This window comes from Arthroderma uncinatum (assembly GCF_011692745.1).
Source record: "Arthroderma uncinatum strain CBS 119779 chromosome Unknown scaffold1, whole genome shotgun sequence".
NCBI classification, from domain to species: Eukaryota; Fungi; Ascomycota; class Eurotiomycetes; order Onygenales; family Arthrodermataceae; genus Arthroderma; species Arthroderma uncinatum.
In genome coordinates, this window is record NW_022983863.1 from 3,429,641 (window position 1) to 3,448,764 (window position 19,124).

Here is a 19,124-nt window from a genome sequence, read left to right on the forward strand (position 1 = left end):
GTGTCGACAACACAGCAAGACATGATGCTGCAAAGGGCAAGATCCCATCATATATTATATGTGATACTCCAGTTGGCAGTCTACAGAGCATACGTCCAGAGGATACTAACACTGCCAGGACACAGCCAGCCAGATGAACAAGATGACACTAACTCTAGCCTATCTACGGAGTATCGTCTATCAGATATCAGATATCTATCCACGAACTCCATGTTCTTCTCTACTCCCTCTACTCTCTACATCCTCTTCTATCTTCCCTTCTCTTCTCTCTGCTCTCTTCTATGTGGCAGAGATGACTGGCTTACTCATCATATTACTCATCTCTTACTCATCCCATCATGTGACTATCACATATAACTAGCCACGTGATTAATCGAGATGACTAACCTTCTGTCCACGTGACCTATTTCAACTGACCAATGAAAAGCCCCCCTCCCTCCGATGACCGGCCCTTTCTGCCCGCCGAGGTCGCCCCGCCCTATCGACCAAAAGTTAGCTCGGGCCCAAAAGAGCCAAAAGGGCTGTGACTGTGCGAAAGCCGCAAAAGAAGAAGAAGAAGCAAGAAAGCAAGACTAAAACTGCAAAAAGAGTCATAACCTCCCCCTTCCCCCCGTTTTTAAAGGCCGCTTCCTCCCCGCAAGGCCTGAGACTTCTGCATCTTCACAGTTCAGTTTCTCGTCCTTCTCCCTGCCCCCTGGCAATTGACTGCTCGTTCACCGTTCACGATGATGCTGTCCGCCAGGCCCTCGAGGAGCGCCCTCAGAACCGCCAATTGCTTGTCACAGCCCGGTAGGAGGCAGTTCTCGACCACCGTCGTCGCCGCTGCCCTCTCGCCGTATAGGAGAGTCTCGCAGAAGATTACGCTGGATACCTCAAAGCGCGGACAGAGCACAGCTACCGCTTCCTCACCGTATGGCCCCGTTGACCGCTGCTGAAGTCTCTAGGTTAAACGACTAACGGGCGTAACAGACAGACAAGGCCTATTCCCAGCCCGGCATTCAACCAGGATGCTGACAGAAACGAGGTGTCTCCCCTGCACAGGAGGAATGTCCCGGCTCTGGATGACTCGTACGTAGCACGGATGGCTTGTTCCACCGCATATTCTTCGTTATCCTAACGGTGAAAATTATCTAGTTTCGTGGGGTTGAGCGGTGGCGAGATTTTTCACGAGATGATGCTGCGTCTTGACGTTAAACACATATGTGAGTCAGAGATTTTTCGAGTGTTCGATTTTTTGATTGTTCGTCGGGCAGATGTTGATTCGGTAATGTTTAGTTGGATACCCTGGAGGTGCCATCTTACCCGTTTTCGACGCCATCTACAACTCGAGCCATTTCGACTTCGTCCTCCCCCGACATGAACAAGGTGCCGGTCATATGGCCGAGGGATACGCCCGGGCAACGGGGAAACCAGGTGTCGTCCTCGTTACCTCGGGTCCCGGAGCCACAAACGTCATCACCCCCATGCAAGACGCTCTCTCGGACGGCACACCCATGGTCGTCTTCTGCGGGCAGGTCCCGACCACCTCCATCGGCACAGACGCTTTCCAGGAAGCTGATGTTATCGGTATCTCAAGAGCATGCACAAAGTGGAATGTGATGGTAAAAAACGTCGCCGAGCTTCCCCGACGTATCAAGGAAGCCTTCGAGATCGCTACCAGCGGCCGACCCGGTCCAGTCTTGGTCGATCTCCCCAAGGATGTCACTGGTGGTATTCTCCGCAAGGCCATCCCGATGGCATCCAGCATACCCGCTCACCCCAGTGCGGCATCCATTGCGGCCCGTGAACTCAGCAGACAACAGCTGGATGCCACCATAGAGCGCGTGGCCAAGTTGGTAAACATGGCCCAAAAGCCGGTTCTCTACGTCGGTCAGGGCCTCAGCGCTCGTCCGGAAGGGCCTGCCCTCCTGAAGGAGCTGGCTGATAAGGCAAACATCCCTGTCACCACCACCCTGCAAGGTCTGGGCGGCTTTGACGAGCTAGACCCAAAATCCCTGCACATGCTGGGTATGCACGGCTCCGCCTACGCAAACATGGCCATGCAAGAAGCAGATCTCATCATCGCCCTGGGAGCCCGCTTCGATGACCGTGTTACCGGAAACATTGCCAAATTCGCCCCGCAGGCCAAGGCCGCTGCCCTCGAAGGCCGCGGTGGTATTGTACACTTTGAAGTGATGCCCAAGAACATCAACAAGGTCGTCGAAGCCACCGAGGCCGTCGAAGGTGACTGCGCCGACAACCTCGCCATCCTCCTCCCACACATCAATGCCGTCCCTGAACGACCAGAATGGTTCGCACAGATAAACGACTGGAAAGCCCGTTTCCCGCTCTCTGCCTATGACCGCCAAACCCCCGACAGCCTGATAAAACCACAGGCGGTCATCGAAAAACTCAGTGAGCTGACCGCCCACCGCAAAGACCAGACTGTCATCACCACCGGTGTCGGCCAGCATCAAATGTGGGCTGCCCAGCACTTCCGCTGGCGCCATCCACGCACAATGATCACCTCCGGCGGCCTAGGAACAATGGGATACGGTCTCCCATCTGCTATAGGTGCCAAGGTAGCTCGCCCAGATGCCCTCGTCATCGACATTGACGGCGACGCCTCCTTCAACATGACTCTCACCGAGCTCTCGACTGCCTCCCAATTCAATATCGGCGTCAAAGTCATTGTTCTAAACAACGAGGAACAAGGAATGGTCACTCAATGGCAGAGTTTGTTCTACGAGGACAGATTCGCTCACACCCATCAGAAGAACCCAGATTTTGTAAAAGTTTCAGAAGCCATGGGCGTTCAGGCCCGAAGGTGCTTGAAACCCGACCAGGTTGAGTCAGGCCTGCAATGGTTGATAGATAGCGAGGGACCAGCACTGTTGGAGATCATGACCGATAAAAAGGTTCCTGTCTTGCCCATGGTGCCTGCAGGAAAGGCCTTGCATGAATTCTTAGTATATGACGAAGGTAAGCTTCCCTACTTCGCACTTAAACCACCATAGCAAAACCCAACTAACCATTCTCTCTCAATACAGCCAAGGAAAAAGAACGAAGAGCCATAATGAAGAAGCGTTCTGGACATTAATCACACCCCCCCGTCCATCCTTCTTCCTCCTGAATTCTTGATCTTCCGAAAATAGCCCAGGTCCCCAAATCGCCTTCTCCCCATTTGAGATTCCTACCTACCACCTTTAACTCCGATCACGCTGACCGACCCAAGGGGCCTGCTTCTCCTCCGATATTGCATCTTTCATATGTTCCCTGCGTTTGATTTCGATATCCATGGTGTTAATTTTCTTCTTCTTCATTGTTGCCATTTCAGCTTCGTCTTTTTTTTCGGATTCTCTGGGCGAATTAAAAAATTTTACTTTTAAAAAGTGGGCAGTGTAGTCGATTTTATTTCATTCGGCTCCGTTCATGTGTTGTTGAGCTTTGTGTGTGGGGGGAGACTTGCATCCACGACGCCTGTAGGGGGCGCAGATAATTGAAGTCAATTGAAGTCCGTGTGTTTGCTTGAAATATTGATGATGATTTGAATATCGTCTAGTATACTAGTCTGTCATCGTGCCACCGTCCGTCGACATCTTGAACCGTTCGTGTTCTAACGCCTCTTTAGCTGAGACGTCGTACTTTGGCATCTTATCCAAGAGGTCGGCTTATCTCTTGCATAAAACTATGTCCGGGATTCTCACACGGCTTGACGGAGATAATTTGACCGTTTGGAGTCTGTTTCATTTTTGAAGATCACTTTACGTCCCCCAATGCTGCTGTCCACTTGGGCTCGTGCAGATACAGGCGATGCGTATAAGTTCCTGATGACTGGTCAACCGAAAATCACACCAAAATGACGCCCGTTTAACCAACAACATTCAAGAAAATGATAAATCCGGTGGCAAGAGCCGAATACAATCCTATCCCCGTTGGCTACAGAGAAGGTAGCAGCAGCCTCTGATATCTTTTTGCATAGTTTCCATCATTCAAGGACACCTGTCTCGCTTATTTCTCAGTTGGAGTGGACTATTTAACTACTCCACAGTCTCAGCATTCTGAACACGCTAGTTAAATATTTAACCTGTTGACTGTCCCATCAATTCGCGAGGGAGTGCAACATCACTCGCAGATTCTCCTTACCCCTACTGAATTTACTGGCGTCTATACTGCGGGTTATATGTGCGCTAAAGAGGCGATATGCGCCCTATAGAATGGACGGGAGATACGCAGCCTCGAGACAGGCTCATGGCCGTCTCGCTCTCTGGTCAGCGGAACGGCCCGTACCTTGACTAAATAGTTAACTATCTCCTGGCCTCTATAGCTTAGCAGGTTCTCCGGGCGTCGTGACGCTCTCTGAACAGCGCGTTGAACAGTTCTCTTCCACCAGCTCTGCTAATTTTGATCTTCCTTGATACCTATGCGGCTCTGTCGCTCATAGGCCATCTGGTGCATGGTACATGGTACTTAGTACATTGTATGGCTGGTTACTGCACAGCCTTGTCCTTGCTCCCTCCTCGCCCTCCTCGCCTCGTTGACCCATTTCATAACTAGCCACTTCCCCGTCAAGCAGAGAGCTGTCGAAATTTGTCTGCGATATATGGAGGAGTAACTTATTTCACTTTCCAAAAACGAGCAAGATCATGGGCCTCTTCTCTAAGTTGGGACTCCGGAGCAAAGGAGACAAGAGTGCAAGATCAACATCTCCTAGCATAGGCCCATCGGCGAGTGGGCTTACTAGGCCTCCTCCTATCAGTGCCAAATCTTCCTCTATCAAAGTGACTACGGCAGAGCCTCCCAGGCAAGATGAATCGTCTGCTCCGCCGCTTCTGGGTACTACTCCTTCCCTACTAGGTGCCCCTGCCGAGCCACCGGCTTCCGATGCGGCTCCTCTTCCTACCAGCGACGGGGAAGGATTGTGGGCTCGGGCGTATAAGCTGGTGCAGAACCGCGAGCCCGACCTGATGGAAGACTACGCGACGTACTTGGCCTCACTACAAGGCCACGGTGCAACTGTTGCGGATTTTACAACGTCCAAGTCGGTCGAATCAATCGTGACGCAGCTGTTGGAGAATCGGAAGAAGAAGCAATGGCGAATCCAGCCACTGGGGAAGGAGGTGATCATACGAGAGCAAGTTGAAAAGTTGGCGAAGTTCATCCTCTTTGTTGAACCGGTAGTCATAAAAGCTCTTAGCAGCCAACCATATGCAGCATTAGCATGGTCCGGTGATTCAATCCTTCTCCCCGTAAGTAGGGAACTAAACATTTCCGGCTGCTAAAATGATGCTGACTTTAATAGCTTATCACAAGCGCCTCTACGGTCAATGAGGCCATGTTGAAGGGGTTTAATTTGCTCGGTGATATCCAAATTTTGTGGAAGACCTATGAAGACACATACCTTCAACCCCCCGTTGGAAATATATACGGACGTCTCATAGAACCCTTGGCCAAGCTCTACTCGTATGTCATTGAATATCAGGGGCGCGTTATATGTCATCTCTCTAAACCTCAAGCTTCCCGTGCATGGAAGAACATTACCGGCTGGAACGATTGGGATGGGAAAGCAACAGAGATTGGTGAAATGAGTGAATTTTGCTGTGGTCTAATCAGCCCTCTCCAAGCAAGGGAGATTCAACAGTCCAGGGACAGTCAGCTACAAGAGATCCAGATGTCACGAACAATCCTTGAAGGAATTCTGAAGATGCAGAAACAGAGTAACGAACAAGCTGAGAAAACCAGAGAAGACGAGAAGGAGCGAGAGCTTCTTCAGGATCTTACATCCAACTATGAAGATGATAAAAATTTCAACTCGGAAAGGGTCCCGGGAACATGTGAGTGGTTCTTCAGGGACGACAGATTTCTCAATTGGCGGGACAGCAACACTTCCAGTCTCCTCTGGGTATCTGCTGGCCCCGGTTGTGGAAAATCGGTCTTGTCGCGGACCTTGGTCGATGAGCGACGACTATCTACCAATATCATGACGTCGACTGTCTGCTACTTCTTTTTCAAGGACGGAGATGAACGCCGTATGTCCGCCTCTCACGCCCTGTGCGCAATTCTTCATCAGATTTTCACGCGTCATCCTGCCCGCGACCTAATCAGGCATGCACTTCCCAGCCATAAAAATCATGGCAAGTCCCTAAGCAGTAACTTTTCCGAACTGTGGCGAATTCTCAAGGATTGCGCTGAATCACCGGATGCTGGAGAAATTATTTGCGTTCTTGATGCCCTGGACGAATGCGAGAAGGATAGCAGAAAGCAATTGATCGACAAGGTGAAAGATTTCTATTGCCAACCCAACGATATTCAGAATCTGCCCTCCAAACTGAAGTTCCTGATCACCAGTCGCCCATACGATGTTATCGAGGCATCTTTTAGAAAGTTTTCTGACACCGCGTATGTGCGCTTCGACGGTGATGAGAAGTTTGTCGAGATCAGCGAAGAGATCAATCTAGTTATTGATTTCAAGGTGGATCAAATTGCGGCTGATTTCGGTTTTAGCGAGAGTGACCAGCGAAAGATTTCCGAACGGCTAAAAAGCATGAAAAACCGCACATATCTCTGGCTGCACCTCACACTTGACATCATTGAGCAAAACCCAGCTGAATTTGGCAAACGGTCCGAAGTGGAAGCGCTCCTCTCAGATATGCCGTCTGAGGTATCGGAAGCATATGAGAAGATCCTAGGGCGAAGCAAAAACCAAGTTCAAACAGAGGCTCTCTTGCAGATCATCCTGGCCGCAGAACGGCCCCTGACCCTTGCTGAAGCCAATACAGCCTTAACGCTAGCTCTGAAAAAGCATCCATTTAATTCTCATTGCAACCTGAAGTCGGACCTGTGGCCCGAGGAGGCGTTTAAGAGCACCGTGAAAAATCTGTGCGGCCTCTTCATCAGCGTCTATGACTCGACCCTGTCATTCATCCACCTGACAGCCAGGGAGTTTCTCATCCATCCTAAGAAAGGGGAAGGCAAATGGGAAGGGCGGTTGGGTATGCTGCAGTCGCATGCCAAGTTATCACTGATCTGCCTAGAGTATTTGTCGTTTTTGGGTGACCAGAGTGAATCCAAGAAAATATTATCGCGCTTTGGGTACTCCGCACAGTATTGGATGCAGAATGCCAGGTGCGCCGAGTCTGACGGGGAGGTCCGGGAAAGCATCATGAGCTTCTTTCGCCAAAACCAAGCCTACAGCACCTGGCGCGCATGTTACTTGAGCAGCGTGGCAATAGGCGATGGATACCATGATGATGCAACCCCACTGGAGTTCATGTGTGGGGAAGGCTTACCATATATAGCAAAGCTGCTACTAACGGAAGGCGCTGATGTGAATGCACGTTATGGCAGTGCTCTCCGCCTTGCTTCTTTACGTGGCCACAAGGAGATGGTACAGCTGCTTTTAAAGGAAGGTGCAGATATTCATGCACGTGATGGCCATACTCTCGGGGTTGCTATTGAATATGGCCACAAGGAGGTTGTACAGCTGCTATTAAAGGAGGGTGCCAATGTTAATGCAGGTAATGGCTATGCTCTCGAGGCTGCTTCTAGAAATGGCCACAAGGATATAGTACAGCTGCTATTAAAGGAAGGTGCCAATGTTAATGCAAATGATGGTGATGCTCTCGAGGTTGCTTCTGTAAATGGCCACAAGGAGATAGTACAGCTGCTATTAAAGGAAGGTGCTGATGTGAATACATGTGATGGCCGTGCTCTCGAGGTTGCTTCTGAATATGGCCATACGGAGATAGTACAGCTGTTATTAAAGGAAGGTGCAGATATTAATGCAGGTAATGGCCGTGCTCTCTTGACTGCTTCTTTCAATGGCCATAAGGAGATAGTACAGCTACTATTAAAGGAAGGTGCTGATATTAATGCAGGTGATGGCCGTGCGCCTCTGGGGGGGACGAGAAGAAGACGCTGGAGCTCCTAGAGGAAGAAGCCTATAAGAGATGAAGGTCAATCAGACCTGGCTGCGGGGATGGCAAATAAAGCCCACATAGCTATAAAAATAGATAGTTATGGAAATAGATGAATCGGGTAGGCCTATATAGAGCATGTTTTTCTAGTTTTGTAGGCTGAGTTGAAACCCCAGGAGGAGTACCCGACAACTATCTATCTTTTATACATATCTTCAAGTCGAATAACTCATCGCTCTTTTAGTGGTATGTTAACTTATATAGTATCTAAACGGTAAGTCTTAGAGTGAGATGGAAAGTTGCTTGTTGATAGAAGGTTTCCACAACGCGCCTATGATTGGTCATGTGATGATGATATTTGCCGCCTCGGTAAGTCGCTCTTGCAAGCGCGCGATACAGAAGATTAACGTCAGCATGCGTCGTCCTTTTGGCAGACCATGCAACTGAGCACATCGACACTCCCGTACGGTTGACACGCTCCTTTTTCTACGGCCCCTTGATAATAGCCGACTACCTCAAGTTTTAGCTTTTACGACCGCTGTATTTCGCGCCGTATCTGCCACCGTATGGCGTCACCTCCGTCTCCCCCCCCAGCGCCCGACAACCCACAAGAATCTAGCAGTAGCTTCTCTGATATGGAACCACAATCGCGGCGGGATAATGACCGGGAGGGTGCTCACGACGCAGTGCCAGTTGATAGTCACGCTGAAGAATCCGATGATACAGTTTTACTCAACCGTCGATTATCCTCCGAACTCGAGGCCGACGCTGAGGTGGGGACACAGTTGGACGAAGTCTCCAACGTAGAGCTCATAGATTGCAATCGCGAACCCGAGACCGATTCACAAAGCAATGTGCGCCCGGTCACAGAATTTTCCTCCCCGACTGAGGCTGAGATATCGCGGAAGGAAGATGAGCTCCGGAAATGCTGGATATGTTATACCGACGAGTCGGAAGATTCACCTCTCAATACGGAATGGCGGTCACCATGCCCGTGCGCCCTCAGCGCGCATGAAGCATGCTTATTGGATTGGCTCGCGGACATGGAGAACACTGACGGCTATAACCTTCATAAAGAAGGGGCAACGATGCTCTGCCCACAGTGCAAGTCAGAGATTCACATGTCACGACCACGTAATCTAATACTTGACCTTGTACGGAAATTTGAGGGTATGTTAGGCCGTTTGGTACTACCCGGAGTAGCTTTTACTCTTGCAGGGACTGTCTGGGCAGGATGTTGCGCCCATGGAGTATACTCCATGTATTTCATTTTCGGCAGGGAAAAGGCACTGCAACTCTTAGCAGGTGCTACACAGGGGCCGTGGAACCCTCGGTTGAATTTGGGCCTTCCGTTGATTCCAGTATCGCTGATTTTATCGAGAACTCGATACTCTGACGGCTTGCTCCCTGCCATCCCTGTCATATTCTTTGCAACACACCATCCATATAACCAGGACATGGATATTCAGTTATGGCCGCCAAGCGCAGCCATGACCTTTGCCGCGTTACCATACGTTAAAAGTTTCTACAACATACTTTACAAGAAATTTTTTGGCAAGCTAGAGCGGCAATGGATTTCAACTGTGCGGACACGATTGAATGCAGACGATGGGAACCAGGAAGGCGATGGACAAGGCCAGGGCACCGACGACGATCAGGCAGAAGGCGAGATAGTCATGGAGATAGAGTTACAAGTGGGACTCAACGGCAACGAGCATCAAGTAATACACGCCATCGAAGAGGAGGAACGGCGAAATGACGAACAACCAGGTAACCAAGTCCTGGCAAGGCGCCAAGCTGACGTCCTCCGCGAAACGACCAATCTTGCAGACATCATCCTCGGTGCCCTGATTTTCCCAGCTATCTCCGCCGGGATGGGTGGGATATTGAAATTAGCACTTCCCAAGGCATGGACAAATCCTCCTTTACCATTCGAGAGAGGTAGACCATGGTTACTCCAAACTCGATGGGGGAGAAGCGTCATTGGCGGCTGTGTCTTCGTTTTACTCAAGGATGCCCTCACGCTCTATTGCCGATATAAGCGCGCTCGCTTGCACTCTCAACGAGTTATATTAAATTATGACAGGAAGACACAACAACCCGTCTTACCATCAGCATAGCAAACGGGGGGGCCATGTATAATTAACGGGACTATGCATATTACCGGAGTTTATGGATCAAAATGTATTATGTTGCATCCTTCCATGTATATATTTATCAAATTAGATTGATACTATGCAACTAAACTGGTTGAATACGCGCTGTAACAGTTTACCAAAAAAGGCATAAAGTTTCTGCGCGCTTAATTCTGCCACCCCTCGTGACCACGGCCGCGTCTAATATTAAGCTGCTTATCTCAGCAACTCAAGAAACTTCAACATCTTCAATCCAGCAGAAAATCGCGATTCGAGGCAGACCAGCATCAGTCGCCTTAATTGCGGGAAATCAGGGGGATGTCCACCGTTTGAAGTGCTATACATATTTTGTCCTCTTGTCCCACAAACCATGAGACAGCATTTTTCACCCGTTCTCACCTCGCTCGCGAGTGTGTTCAGAATTCCTGCTCGGCCTTCCCCCTTCCAACAACCAGGTCTACTTAGCCAAACATGCAGAGACACACTGGCATCGGGCTTAATCCTATCCTCCGTCAATACACTTAGACCGTTCTCGTCTAGCTCACTATTACAGGCGAAGAAGGGCCCTATGAAAGTTGACAGACGTGTTAGTGAGTATTTCTAGTTCCTACCCTTTTTTCCCCCTATGCGCTGCTCGAAAGCACCGACGCCTGAAAGTCGTGCATGAATGTCACATTATATACAATTATTTGCCTCAGTTGCTAATTAATTATTCCCCTTTAGCCTTAATCCGTTATTTCCTCAACCATCCACTCACACCCCGTCCGCTCCATTTCTCACGTAACCGATACCTCCGTCACTGGACAATTCATCGAGCCTGGCAATTATACCGTGCCAAACAGCGGAAAGCACATGAGCTAGAGCTTCAGCGCCAATGGGCCAGCATGAAGGATGCATGCGAGGAGCTCCGCACCGGGGTTGGTGATGGCGGAAAATTATTCCGTATCTCGATGAACAAGAAAGGCGTGTTTTCGGACGGTATCCCAATCGAATATGGACGACTGCAGACAGATAGCCCGAGCAAGGATGGATGGGATTATGCTTGGAAGCCATGATATTGTTGAAGAAGTTGGGGTGGTGTTGGTTATATCTTTGGCTTTAGTACGCTTTCTCTCTTACTATTTTAACCATCCGGGCTCGCCTGTTACCCTATTGCCGCAGGTAGTAGATGAGCTTAAGCAGATGGAATACATGTACATTAGATAAATATTGATAAGATAGGATGTTCCGCATTGTCATAAACCGAACGAAGTAGAATTTATTCTCGTCTATTTAATCTATTGCTGTCTTACGTTTACTTGGTGATCACTATCCGGCCTTTTCCCAAGCTTCTTAGTCCTCCGAGTTTACCCATTAATTGCATTAGTAACTAAGGAGAGAGGATGCCCGAAATTTGAGCTGGTATAGGAATTTTATAGCTTGAATCACAGTCAAGTTAAGCGTATTTAGGCTAGAGTAGTGTATCTGCTCCCGGCCATGGACAACGTTCATCCAAACGACAATATAGACGTATTAGCCTAGTGGCTGCACTCAGGGATACCCAAAGTTATGACATATAAGAGTTACCCCTTGCGGAGGGGTTAGATATGGATAGAATCTAGCGTTCTGGCCACGGTGATTTTGTGGCGTGCAGGGGGTTGATTCCAGTCGTAGCACTGCTAGGCATAGTATAGCTTTATCAGACAGAAATAGTGCAAGAGTAGGTCTAAGCATGTCATATTCCAGGTACTATGGCCAACTATCGGGGGTATGCTGTGCTGCCCTGAAGGCAGTAACTCCGGGTTCGACACTGTCCCAGGTGAACATCCCTCCTCTAGGCTCAGTGACCCCTGGCAGGAACCTTTGATGCCGCGTAATCGATGTTAGGGCTTCCATCGCGTGGTTGCTTCCGCATGTAAACAGTTACATGGGCCCAGCGTGACGTATACAGGCCACCAGCCTCAGTCTTGTTGTTGGATTCTGGTGGGTACGAGAATTGTCTCAGTACCTACTTCTGCGACTTTAACGACAGGTTCCGCACCCCGTTTATTTAATACGGAATTTTGGCAAAGTCTCTGAGCTCAAGTTAAGACTGGGGCTCATATTGGTAGAAAAGGATATCGGTTGATGAAACATTGGGCCATTGGCTCATGAGGTAAAGCTGGTTTGAGTTGGTGGGAAATTGGGTCAGCAGGCCGGAAGTTATCTCGAGAACGCTTATATCCCTAGGAAGCCTAGTGATTGAATCCGAGTGAACGTGACAGTTGTATTTAAAGGGACTATTAAGTGAATAAAATACTTAAAAACGCGGAAGAAAGCGAACTGAGCTCGAGATGAAGGCGAAAGGAGAAAGGAAAAGCCAAGCCTAAGAAAATATATAAAACACCCCAGAATTAACACCACGTGATGCAACAGGACAAAGTAATTCCATGATAACACAAGTCATAGAATTAGGATAGAGGTTCCTGCACCTCCGTCCTTATTCCAGCCACCCATTTTGAAAAGAAGTCATCTTGATAGTCGTTTTTGAGGTTGGGAAGTATAGTAGATAATGTCGGCCGGATTCGCCTGACCGTAGTGAATGCGGGTATGTCGTTGTAGCTAGGCTTTGGGTCAATCTGTAAGGGAGATGACAGCCAAACGTAGAATGCGAGACGGAGAGGTTCGTGGGGCCTCTTAAGTGAGTGAGTGAGCGTGCGTGTGTTGTTCAAATATCTCATAGAATTACACAGCATGGGCCTCGGTTCTTCCCAAAGGTTAAGAGTGCCGCTCGCGTGGCAGCTTCGAACACGTCGTCCACGCCTTCACCGGTAAGAGAAGAGCATTCGAGGTATTTCCTGGCTCCAATCTCCGCCGCGGCTTCGCTGCCTTCTCTTGGGGAGACAAAACGCTGTGATTTCTTCCTCATCTCTTCAATGGCGAGAGGATCTTCTCGTAGATCTTTCTTCAGTCCTACCAGTATGATAGGGACATCTGGACAGCGTTCATTCGCCTCTTCGATCCACTATTCACTTCCGTTAGACAGCTTTACATAGGGTGGGGGTGGTAGAAACGAACCTTGTGCTTGACGTTTTCTAGGGAATCTGGAGTGTCGACTGAAAACGCAATTAGGAGGACATGGGCTTTTGAGTATGCTAATGGACGGAGACGTTCGTAGTCTTCCTGCCCAGCGGTATCCCATAGGGCGAGCTGTACCGATCGTCCGTCTACTCGGCAGTCTGTGACGTAGTTCTCGAACACTGTAGGCACCTTCATTCGGTAAGCTGGTGCGGTGCTTGGGGGAAGAGTACTTGGTTCATGCTGTACTTACATAGTGCTAGAGGGTTAAAGAGTAAATTAGTATATGTGATGGAACGGACATCTTGCTCGGGGGACAACTTACTGTAGGGAAATAACCCAATGTGAAGACGCTGAGAAGACTGGTCTTTCCACAGGCACCATCCCCTATTATAACCAACTTTCTACTCGCAGCTGTCAGTACCTTAATCAAAGATATCGTGTTTGGAGAAAACGTCGTTCTGGTCTCAACTCCCACGGCCAAATACGTCCACAGCCCTTGATTTGAGACATCCTTGCCACGCACCTTCGCATAACATTGTCGGCCTGCTGCTGCGCCATTGCGACGGGGAACGATTTTAGAGGAGTAAAAATCGACTGTGTATCTCGGGTTTACGGCCTGGTGCCTGACTGGGTTCGATATAGATGGACGTCTTCGTGCCGTGAAATGGGGTCGGGAATGGAAGGAGTGCCTATTTTGATCTATCAAACTCCCATGTCTGAGTATCTAGCACGAATGCAAGCGATGTCAGCTCCTTTGTCAGGTGAGGCTGGACGGTGCCCAAGGTGGGAGCAAAGGAGTATTAGCTAGAAAGGGACGTAATGACCTTAGCCAACCATATGCGCAAAAGCGTTCCGCCGTCTGCCTTGGGGGAGGAGGAGGAGGGAGGATCCGGGTGGAAAGGGCCAGGAGGGGCTTGCGTATGGGTTTAAATCTGCAGGGACAGGACGCAGGAAAAGAAGGAGAGGCAGCAGCAGCTAAGGCGACTCACAGCCGGCTTCAGCTCGAGCTCAGGTTAAAAATAAATGCTCGCCTAGGAGAGTTTGTTTGTCAACGCCTTCGCAGCGAGCGGAATGTAACTGTTGGGTAATACACGCTAGAGGCTGGATTATCACCAAGTTTTTAGTAACTAACAATATTGCAGGCTTTGCCGGGCGGGTTCAGGTTTCCTGCCTTTCCGCTGCCTTTTCTATCGTCGTCCAGCAGCTTCTTGTATATTCTTTTCTCGGGGTTATCAAATTGATTGGAGGAGGCTCAAAAGAAATAAGGGTAAAACGTAGGCGTACCACGGGTCAAACCAAAATTACCATGTTTTGCCGCCAGGAACAGGGCCAAAGATACCTGGATACCGTCACGGAATTACGCTTCCCTGGCGCTCTTGGGCGGTGAGAAAAGCCGCCAGACGAGAATCGCTTGCGGCGTCTAATCTTGCCAGATTGGGGTGCCTCGCTGCATTTTGCCGTTGCACCACCAATATCAAAGAGTAGCGATACCTTCACCCGTCGACCTCACGCCCACGCCGCCGCCGCACGCGAGACGCACTCGTTTGATCAGCTAACCTCCTGGGCCAGCAGCTGCACTCGCCGCACAACACGCCTCAGGGCTTCCTTCCTGGACTCGCGGCTCTGCTTCCGTGGTGCTGTCCCGGCGTCAAAACTCCTCTCCCCGCCTCGTCGACCTCACTATACCTCCGACAGTCCACCTTCCCGAGCGCCCTGGCGAGCTCCCCCCCGCCGTTCTTTGCCCTCCGTACCCCGTGGAGGGCTTCCTCGAACCTGTACATAAGCGTTCGAGTAAGCCTCGCCTGCTCCTCCTGCCACCCTAAACGCTCCGTTCTCCCCCCAGTGAAGCTTTTACTTTCGAGATACCTTCAAATTCTGTCGTCACTCCCGCAAGATTGGCGTCTTTGTTTTTTTTTCACACGCGCTTACAGAAGTCTAACAGCTAGTCTAGAACAATGCCTTCCAACTCGAAACGACCAGCTGCCGTGCCAACAAGCTCATTGACTCAGAATTCTTCCGCTAGCACAGCAAAGCAGACTGCTACCTTGAAGCCGCTCGCTACCACCACCTCAGACTCCACCACAGCCAATGCTGGCAGCACCGCGTCCGCAATGCTACCTGCAGAAGGCGTAAGTCCCGGAACCCCGTTAAACAAGTGCTTGGTTAACCAGATATCGAATATACAGACCACTGGTGTCAACAAGAAGAAGCAGAAGAGACGGCAGAAATTAGCTGCCCGTCTGGCCGCGGAGCAACAGCGTAGCGATTCGTCCACTCCTACGAACCGAAACGGCCAGGATGGCAGCGATGGCTACGACAACGGCGTCAGACACGCGCATGCTGGCAATTCAACGCAACATAGACCCAATGAGAGAAGTGAGCCTATAGAGAATGCGGAGGCATGGTATTCGGACGACGACCGGCATTTTTCACATTCCCGCCATGAGCATAAACATGATAACCACGGGAGCTTAGACCACCAACATAATAATACAGGCAAAGGGAAGAGCAAAAAGAAAAAGGGCAAAAAGGGCCGGACTGGAAACAATGCTGCTGAAGGAAGCTCTACATCTCACTCGACACCACCGCCGCCGCCCCTAACGTCTTCAGCACGTCCGGTTGGAGTACCACCGCCGCTCGTCAGCGCGTATCGATCAGCTCACAGGATATCCAAGGATCGGATATGGAATACGTCGACTCATGAAGAGCGGGAAAATATCAAAGAATTCTGGTTACAACTTGGCGAGGAGGAGCGCCGCTCACTAGTCAAGGTTGAGAAGGAAGCTGTTCTGCGGAAAATGAAGGAACAACAAAAACATTCGTGTAGTTGCACTGTATGCGGCAGGAAACGGACAGCCATTGAGGAGGAACTGGAGGTATTATACGATGCTTACTATGAAGAGCTGGAACAATATGCCAACAATAACCAGGCCTCGTTCGAAAATGGTGGTTCACTCCGGCTACCCCCCCGCCTATACCAAACCCCCATTCGATCCTTAGACCACCATCCTCACCTGCCCGGCGCCCAGCATCCGTCACGAGGGAGAGTACACGAATTGCCGGACGACGACGATGAAGATGAGCTAGACGAAGAGTATGAAGAGGACGAAGAAGAGGAAGATGACGAGGAGTCTTATAGTGAGGACGAGCTCGACATCGAGGCCAGAACATCCCGGGCCGACTTCTTCGCCTTTGGAAATAGTCTAACTGTAAAGGGTAAGGGTTTATAGCTGATGTGCTATATACATGAATAAATGCTAACAAAATAACGTTACAGACGGGATCCTGACAGTCGCGGATGATTTATTAAAAAATGACGGAAAGCACTTTATTGACATGATGGAGCAGCTAGCGGAGCGGCGGATGCAACGTGAAGAGGAAACCCAATACATCGCATCATCGGCGGCCCATCAGTCAATGCAGGCCGGTCATAACCATGGAGCCCCGTTAGACGAGGAAGACTATGACGATGACGAGGATGATGACTATGATAGCCAGGAAGAGGACGAGTTTGAGGAGGATGAAATGGTTTGTTTGGCCAGTTTAAGGATGAAGGACAGGATTCGTCATACTAATAACCTGGTGATAGGACGCTATGACGGAGGAGCAACGGATGGAAGAAGGTCGACGGATGTTCCAGATATTTGCCGCTAGGATGTTCGAACAACGAGTTTTAACCGCTTACCGAGAAAAGGTCGCCCGCGAACGACAGCAAAGGTTGATAGAAGAACTAGAGGAAGAAAACCGGCTTGATGAAGAGCGCGAAGCAAAGAAGGCCAAGGAAGCCCAGAAGAAAAAGGACAAAAAGCGACTACAAAAACAGGCAAAGGATGAAGAGAGAGCGAAACGAGAAGCCGAACGCGCTGCCGAAGCGGCTGCTCAAAAGGCCGCGGAAGATGCAAGAGTCAAGGAGCAGCAGCGGAAGAAAGAGGAACAGCGGAAGAAAAGGGAAGCCGAGAAAAAAGCCCAAGAGGAAGAGCGACTCCGGAAAGAAGCAGACCGACAAAAGCGGCTGAAGGACGAACGAGAACGACAAGCAGAGGCCGATAGAAAGCAGCGAGAACAAAAGGAGAAAGAGAAAAAGAAGCGCGAGGAGGCTAAGAAAAAGGAGCGAGAGGAACGGGAAGCTAAAGAAAAGGAAGCTCGGGAGCGGAAGGCTCGAGAAGATCGGGAACAGAAAAATAAAGCGGAACTGGAAAAACGAGGAAAAGATTCTACCGTTAACCGCGAACAGAGCAGACGAGATGAATTTGGTTCACTTCAACCAGATCAACATCTACCAGCTCAAAACTTAAAGCGAACCTCCCAACCAGGAATGACGTATTTCCCGCCTGGCCTTCATCACCCACAACCCCCAAGTCTTCTTCAGTCTCCTCATTTCCAAGTTGCTACACCCGTTATACCAAAAGCGCCAACACCAGTCCGCGCCCGGCAAGCTTCTCAACAAGGATCGCATGCTTCATCTCCCCGTTCTCAACCTGCATACATTGATACTCTGCAAACATCCATTTCTCCGGGAGCTGCGCATTCATCCGGCGCTTCCAGCGTTGTTTCCAACAAGGGAGTCACTCAATATCCCAACACCATTCATAACCCGCAACCATCTGTCCCCATGTCACCTTTAGGAGGACCAGGTCGTGGCCAGCCACCACCAGGTTTCGGTGTTATACCAAGCCTAAATGGTATACCAGGTGCTGGAATGCCAGCAATAGGGCATCGCTCTTCTCTAGGCCATGAAACTTCCATGTATCCCAATCAGCCTAACCCCATCGGAAGCCAGTTCAGAGGTATTGGGTCCCCAGAAGGGCTTTCTGCCCCTCCAGGAATCGCACCTAGGCATCCCGGTCAAGGCAGAGGTTTCAGCCTGGACCCAAGTCATTCTGCGCTGCCATATCGCTCTCCACTGATGTCGTCTGGTCCTCTTGCTCCACATCCCGTTCAAGCACCTCGCGAGGCCCTCTCTCAGATGCACGGCCCTGGACAGCTCTCGACATCGTTCGAGAGGAGTCCTAACGAGCCACTTCCGCTAAATCAGCCTATTGGATCTCGGCCTGCTCCAATCCAACGCCCGTCAAGCACTGTTCATGACCACGGGAAAGAGGGCTCACATTCAAACCAGCCAGATGTTGATGAACTCAGTACTCAGCTAGGAAGCAGCGCGCTATTGGACGATACGGACGTGCCACTCAACACTGCCCCATCACAGCCAATTCCTGCTCCAGGACCGGGAAGGATGTCATTCGGAACTAACCCTCTATTCTCCGAATCTTTAGGCTGTAAGTGCCATTGTCATCCTAGAGTTTTCAACGTCCCCCTTTACATGAAATGTCAATTCTAATAATTCCGCCCTTAGCAACGAACGCCCCCAATTTCCCCTTGGGAGCACCTTCGGGCGGAAGTCCCTGGGGTTCAGGAATGTCCTTTGGACCTCCAGGATTCCCCAGCTCGGCTTCATGGGGTGCTGGTCCAAGTAAGTTCTGCAAGTACACCGTTATAACTACATACAATACTAACGCCTTAAAAGGTCCAACATGGGCCAACAACGCTTTCGGAGTTATTGGAAGGCCTCACCACTCGTATCCTCCCAGACCCGTTACGATCCGTTTGCTGGTTAGCCAAGCTTGCAAACAGTTGTCAGCAAACTCACCTGGAGGCTCCGGTTTTCATAGCACGAACCAAGTTCTACGTCAGATCGAACAACTAAATTCCCCGCTAGATACCCCAGTCAGCCTGGATGAGATGCTCGACATCTGCGATACGGAAGGTAATCCTCAGAACGGCGGTGGTTCACTTATCGTCGATTTTGCAGGGCCTCGTGGCACTTTCATCAAGTTCGAACCCGATAGCACCAGCCCATTATCCGGTACCAAGCCTAATACTTCCCCTGGTGATATTGGCAGCCCCGTCTCTAGAAATAGCTACCCTGCCAATATAGGCAGTGGTGGTGGCGCTACTGGTTCTGGTGGTCCTAACGCCAGGTATTTTTCTTCAATGAATGTTCCCCCTCCGACATACTAGGAGGTTTGTTGTCGATATAGCATCCAATATCGTCTTC

The 19,124-nt window shown here is 50.1% G+C and overlaps 5 protein-coding genes across 5 annotated transcripts; 4 read left to right on the top strand and 1 right to left on the bottom strand.

Moving 5' to 3' along the window:
• Positions 1–725: 725 nt before the first annotated feature.
• Positions 726–2,996, top strand: GIQ15_01043 (acetolactate synthase catalytic subunit; the record flags this gene model as incomplete). The annotated part of the gene is made up of 4 exons (XM_033548460.1): positions 726–910; positions 970–1,068; positions 1,135–1,202; positions 1,276–2,996. 4 exons carry the CDS (start codon positions 726–728, stop codon positions 2,994–2,996), a joined length of 2,073 nt encoding a protein of 690 aa, XP_033409411.1.
• Positions 2,997–4,625: 1,629 nt separating this feature from the next.
• On the top strand, positions 4,626–7,909 carry GIQ15_01044 (uncharacterized protein; the record flags this gene model as incomplete). The annotated part of the gene is made up of 2 exons (XM_033548461.1): positions 4,626–5,228; positions 5,282–7,909. The coding sequence occupies 2 exons, from the start codon at positions 4,626–4,628 to the stop codon at positions 7,907–7,909; spliced, it is 3,231 nt and encodes a 1,076-aa protein (XP_033409412.1).
• A 552-nt stretch (positions 7,910–8,461) lies between these two features.
• On the top strand, positions 8,462–10,015 carry GIQ15_01045 (RING finger domain-containing protein; the record flags this gene model as incomplete). Its single annotated transcript, XM_033548462.1, has 2 exons — positions 8,462–9,065; positions 9,114–10,015. The coding sequence occupies 2 exons, from the start codon at positions 8,462–8,464 to the stop codon at positions 10,013–10,015; spliced, it is 1,506 nt and encodes a 501-aa protein (XP_033409413.1).
• A 2,710-nt stretch (positions 10,016–12,725) lies between these two features.
• GIQ15_01046 (uncharacterized protein) lies at positions 12,726–13,264 on the bottom strand (the record flags this gene model as incomplete). Its single annotated transcript, XM_033548463.1, has 2 exons — positions 12,726–13,013; positions 13,067–13,264. 2 exons carry the CDS (start codon positions 13,262–13,264, stop codon positions 12,726–12,728), a joined length of 486 nt encoding a protein of 161 aa, XP_033409414.1.
• A 1,760-nt stretch (positions 13,265–15,024) lies between these two features.
• Positions 15,025–19,087, top strand: GIQ15_01047 (caldesmon; the record flags this gene model as incomplete). The annotated part of the gene is made up of 6 exons (XM_033548464.1): positions 15,025–15,198; positions 15,256–16,285; positions 16,347–16,597; positions 16,659–18,345; positions 18,423–18,539; positions 18,594–19,087. 6 exons carry the CDS (start codon positions 15,025–15,027, stop codon positions 19,085–19,087), a joined length of 3,753 nt encoding a protein of 1,250 aa, XP_033409415.1.
• Between the last annotated feature and the right edge of the window lie 37 nt (positions 19,088–19,124).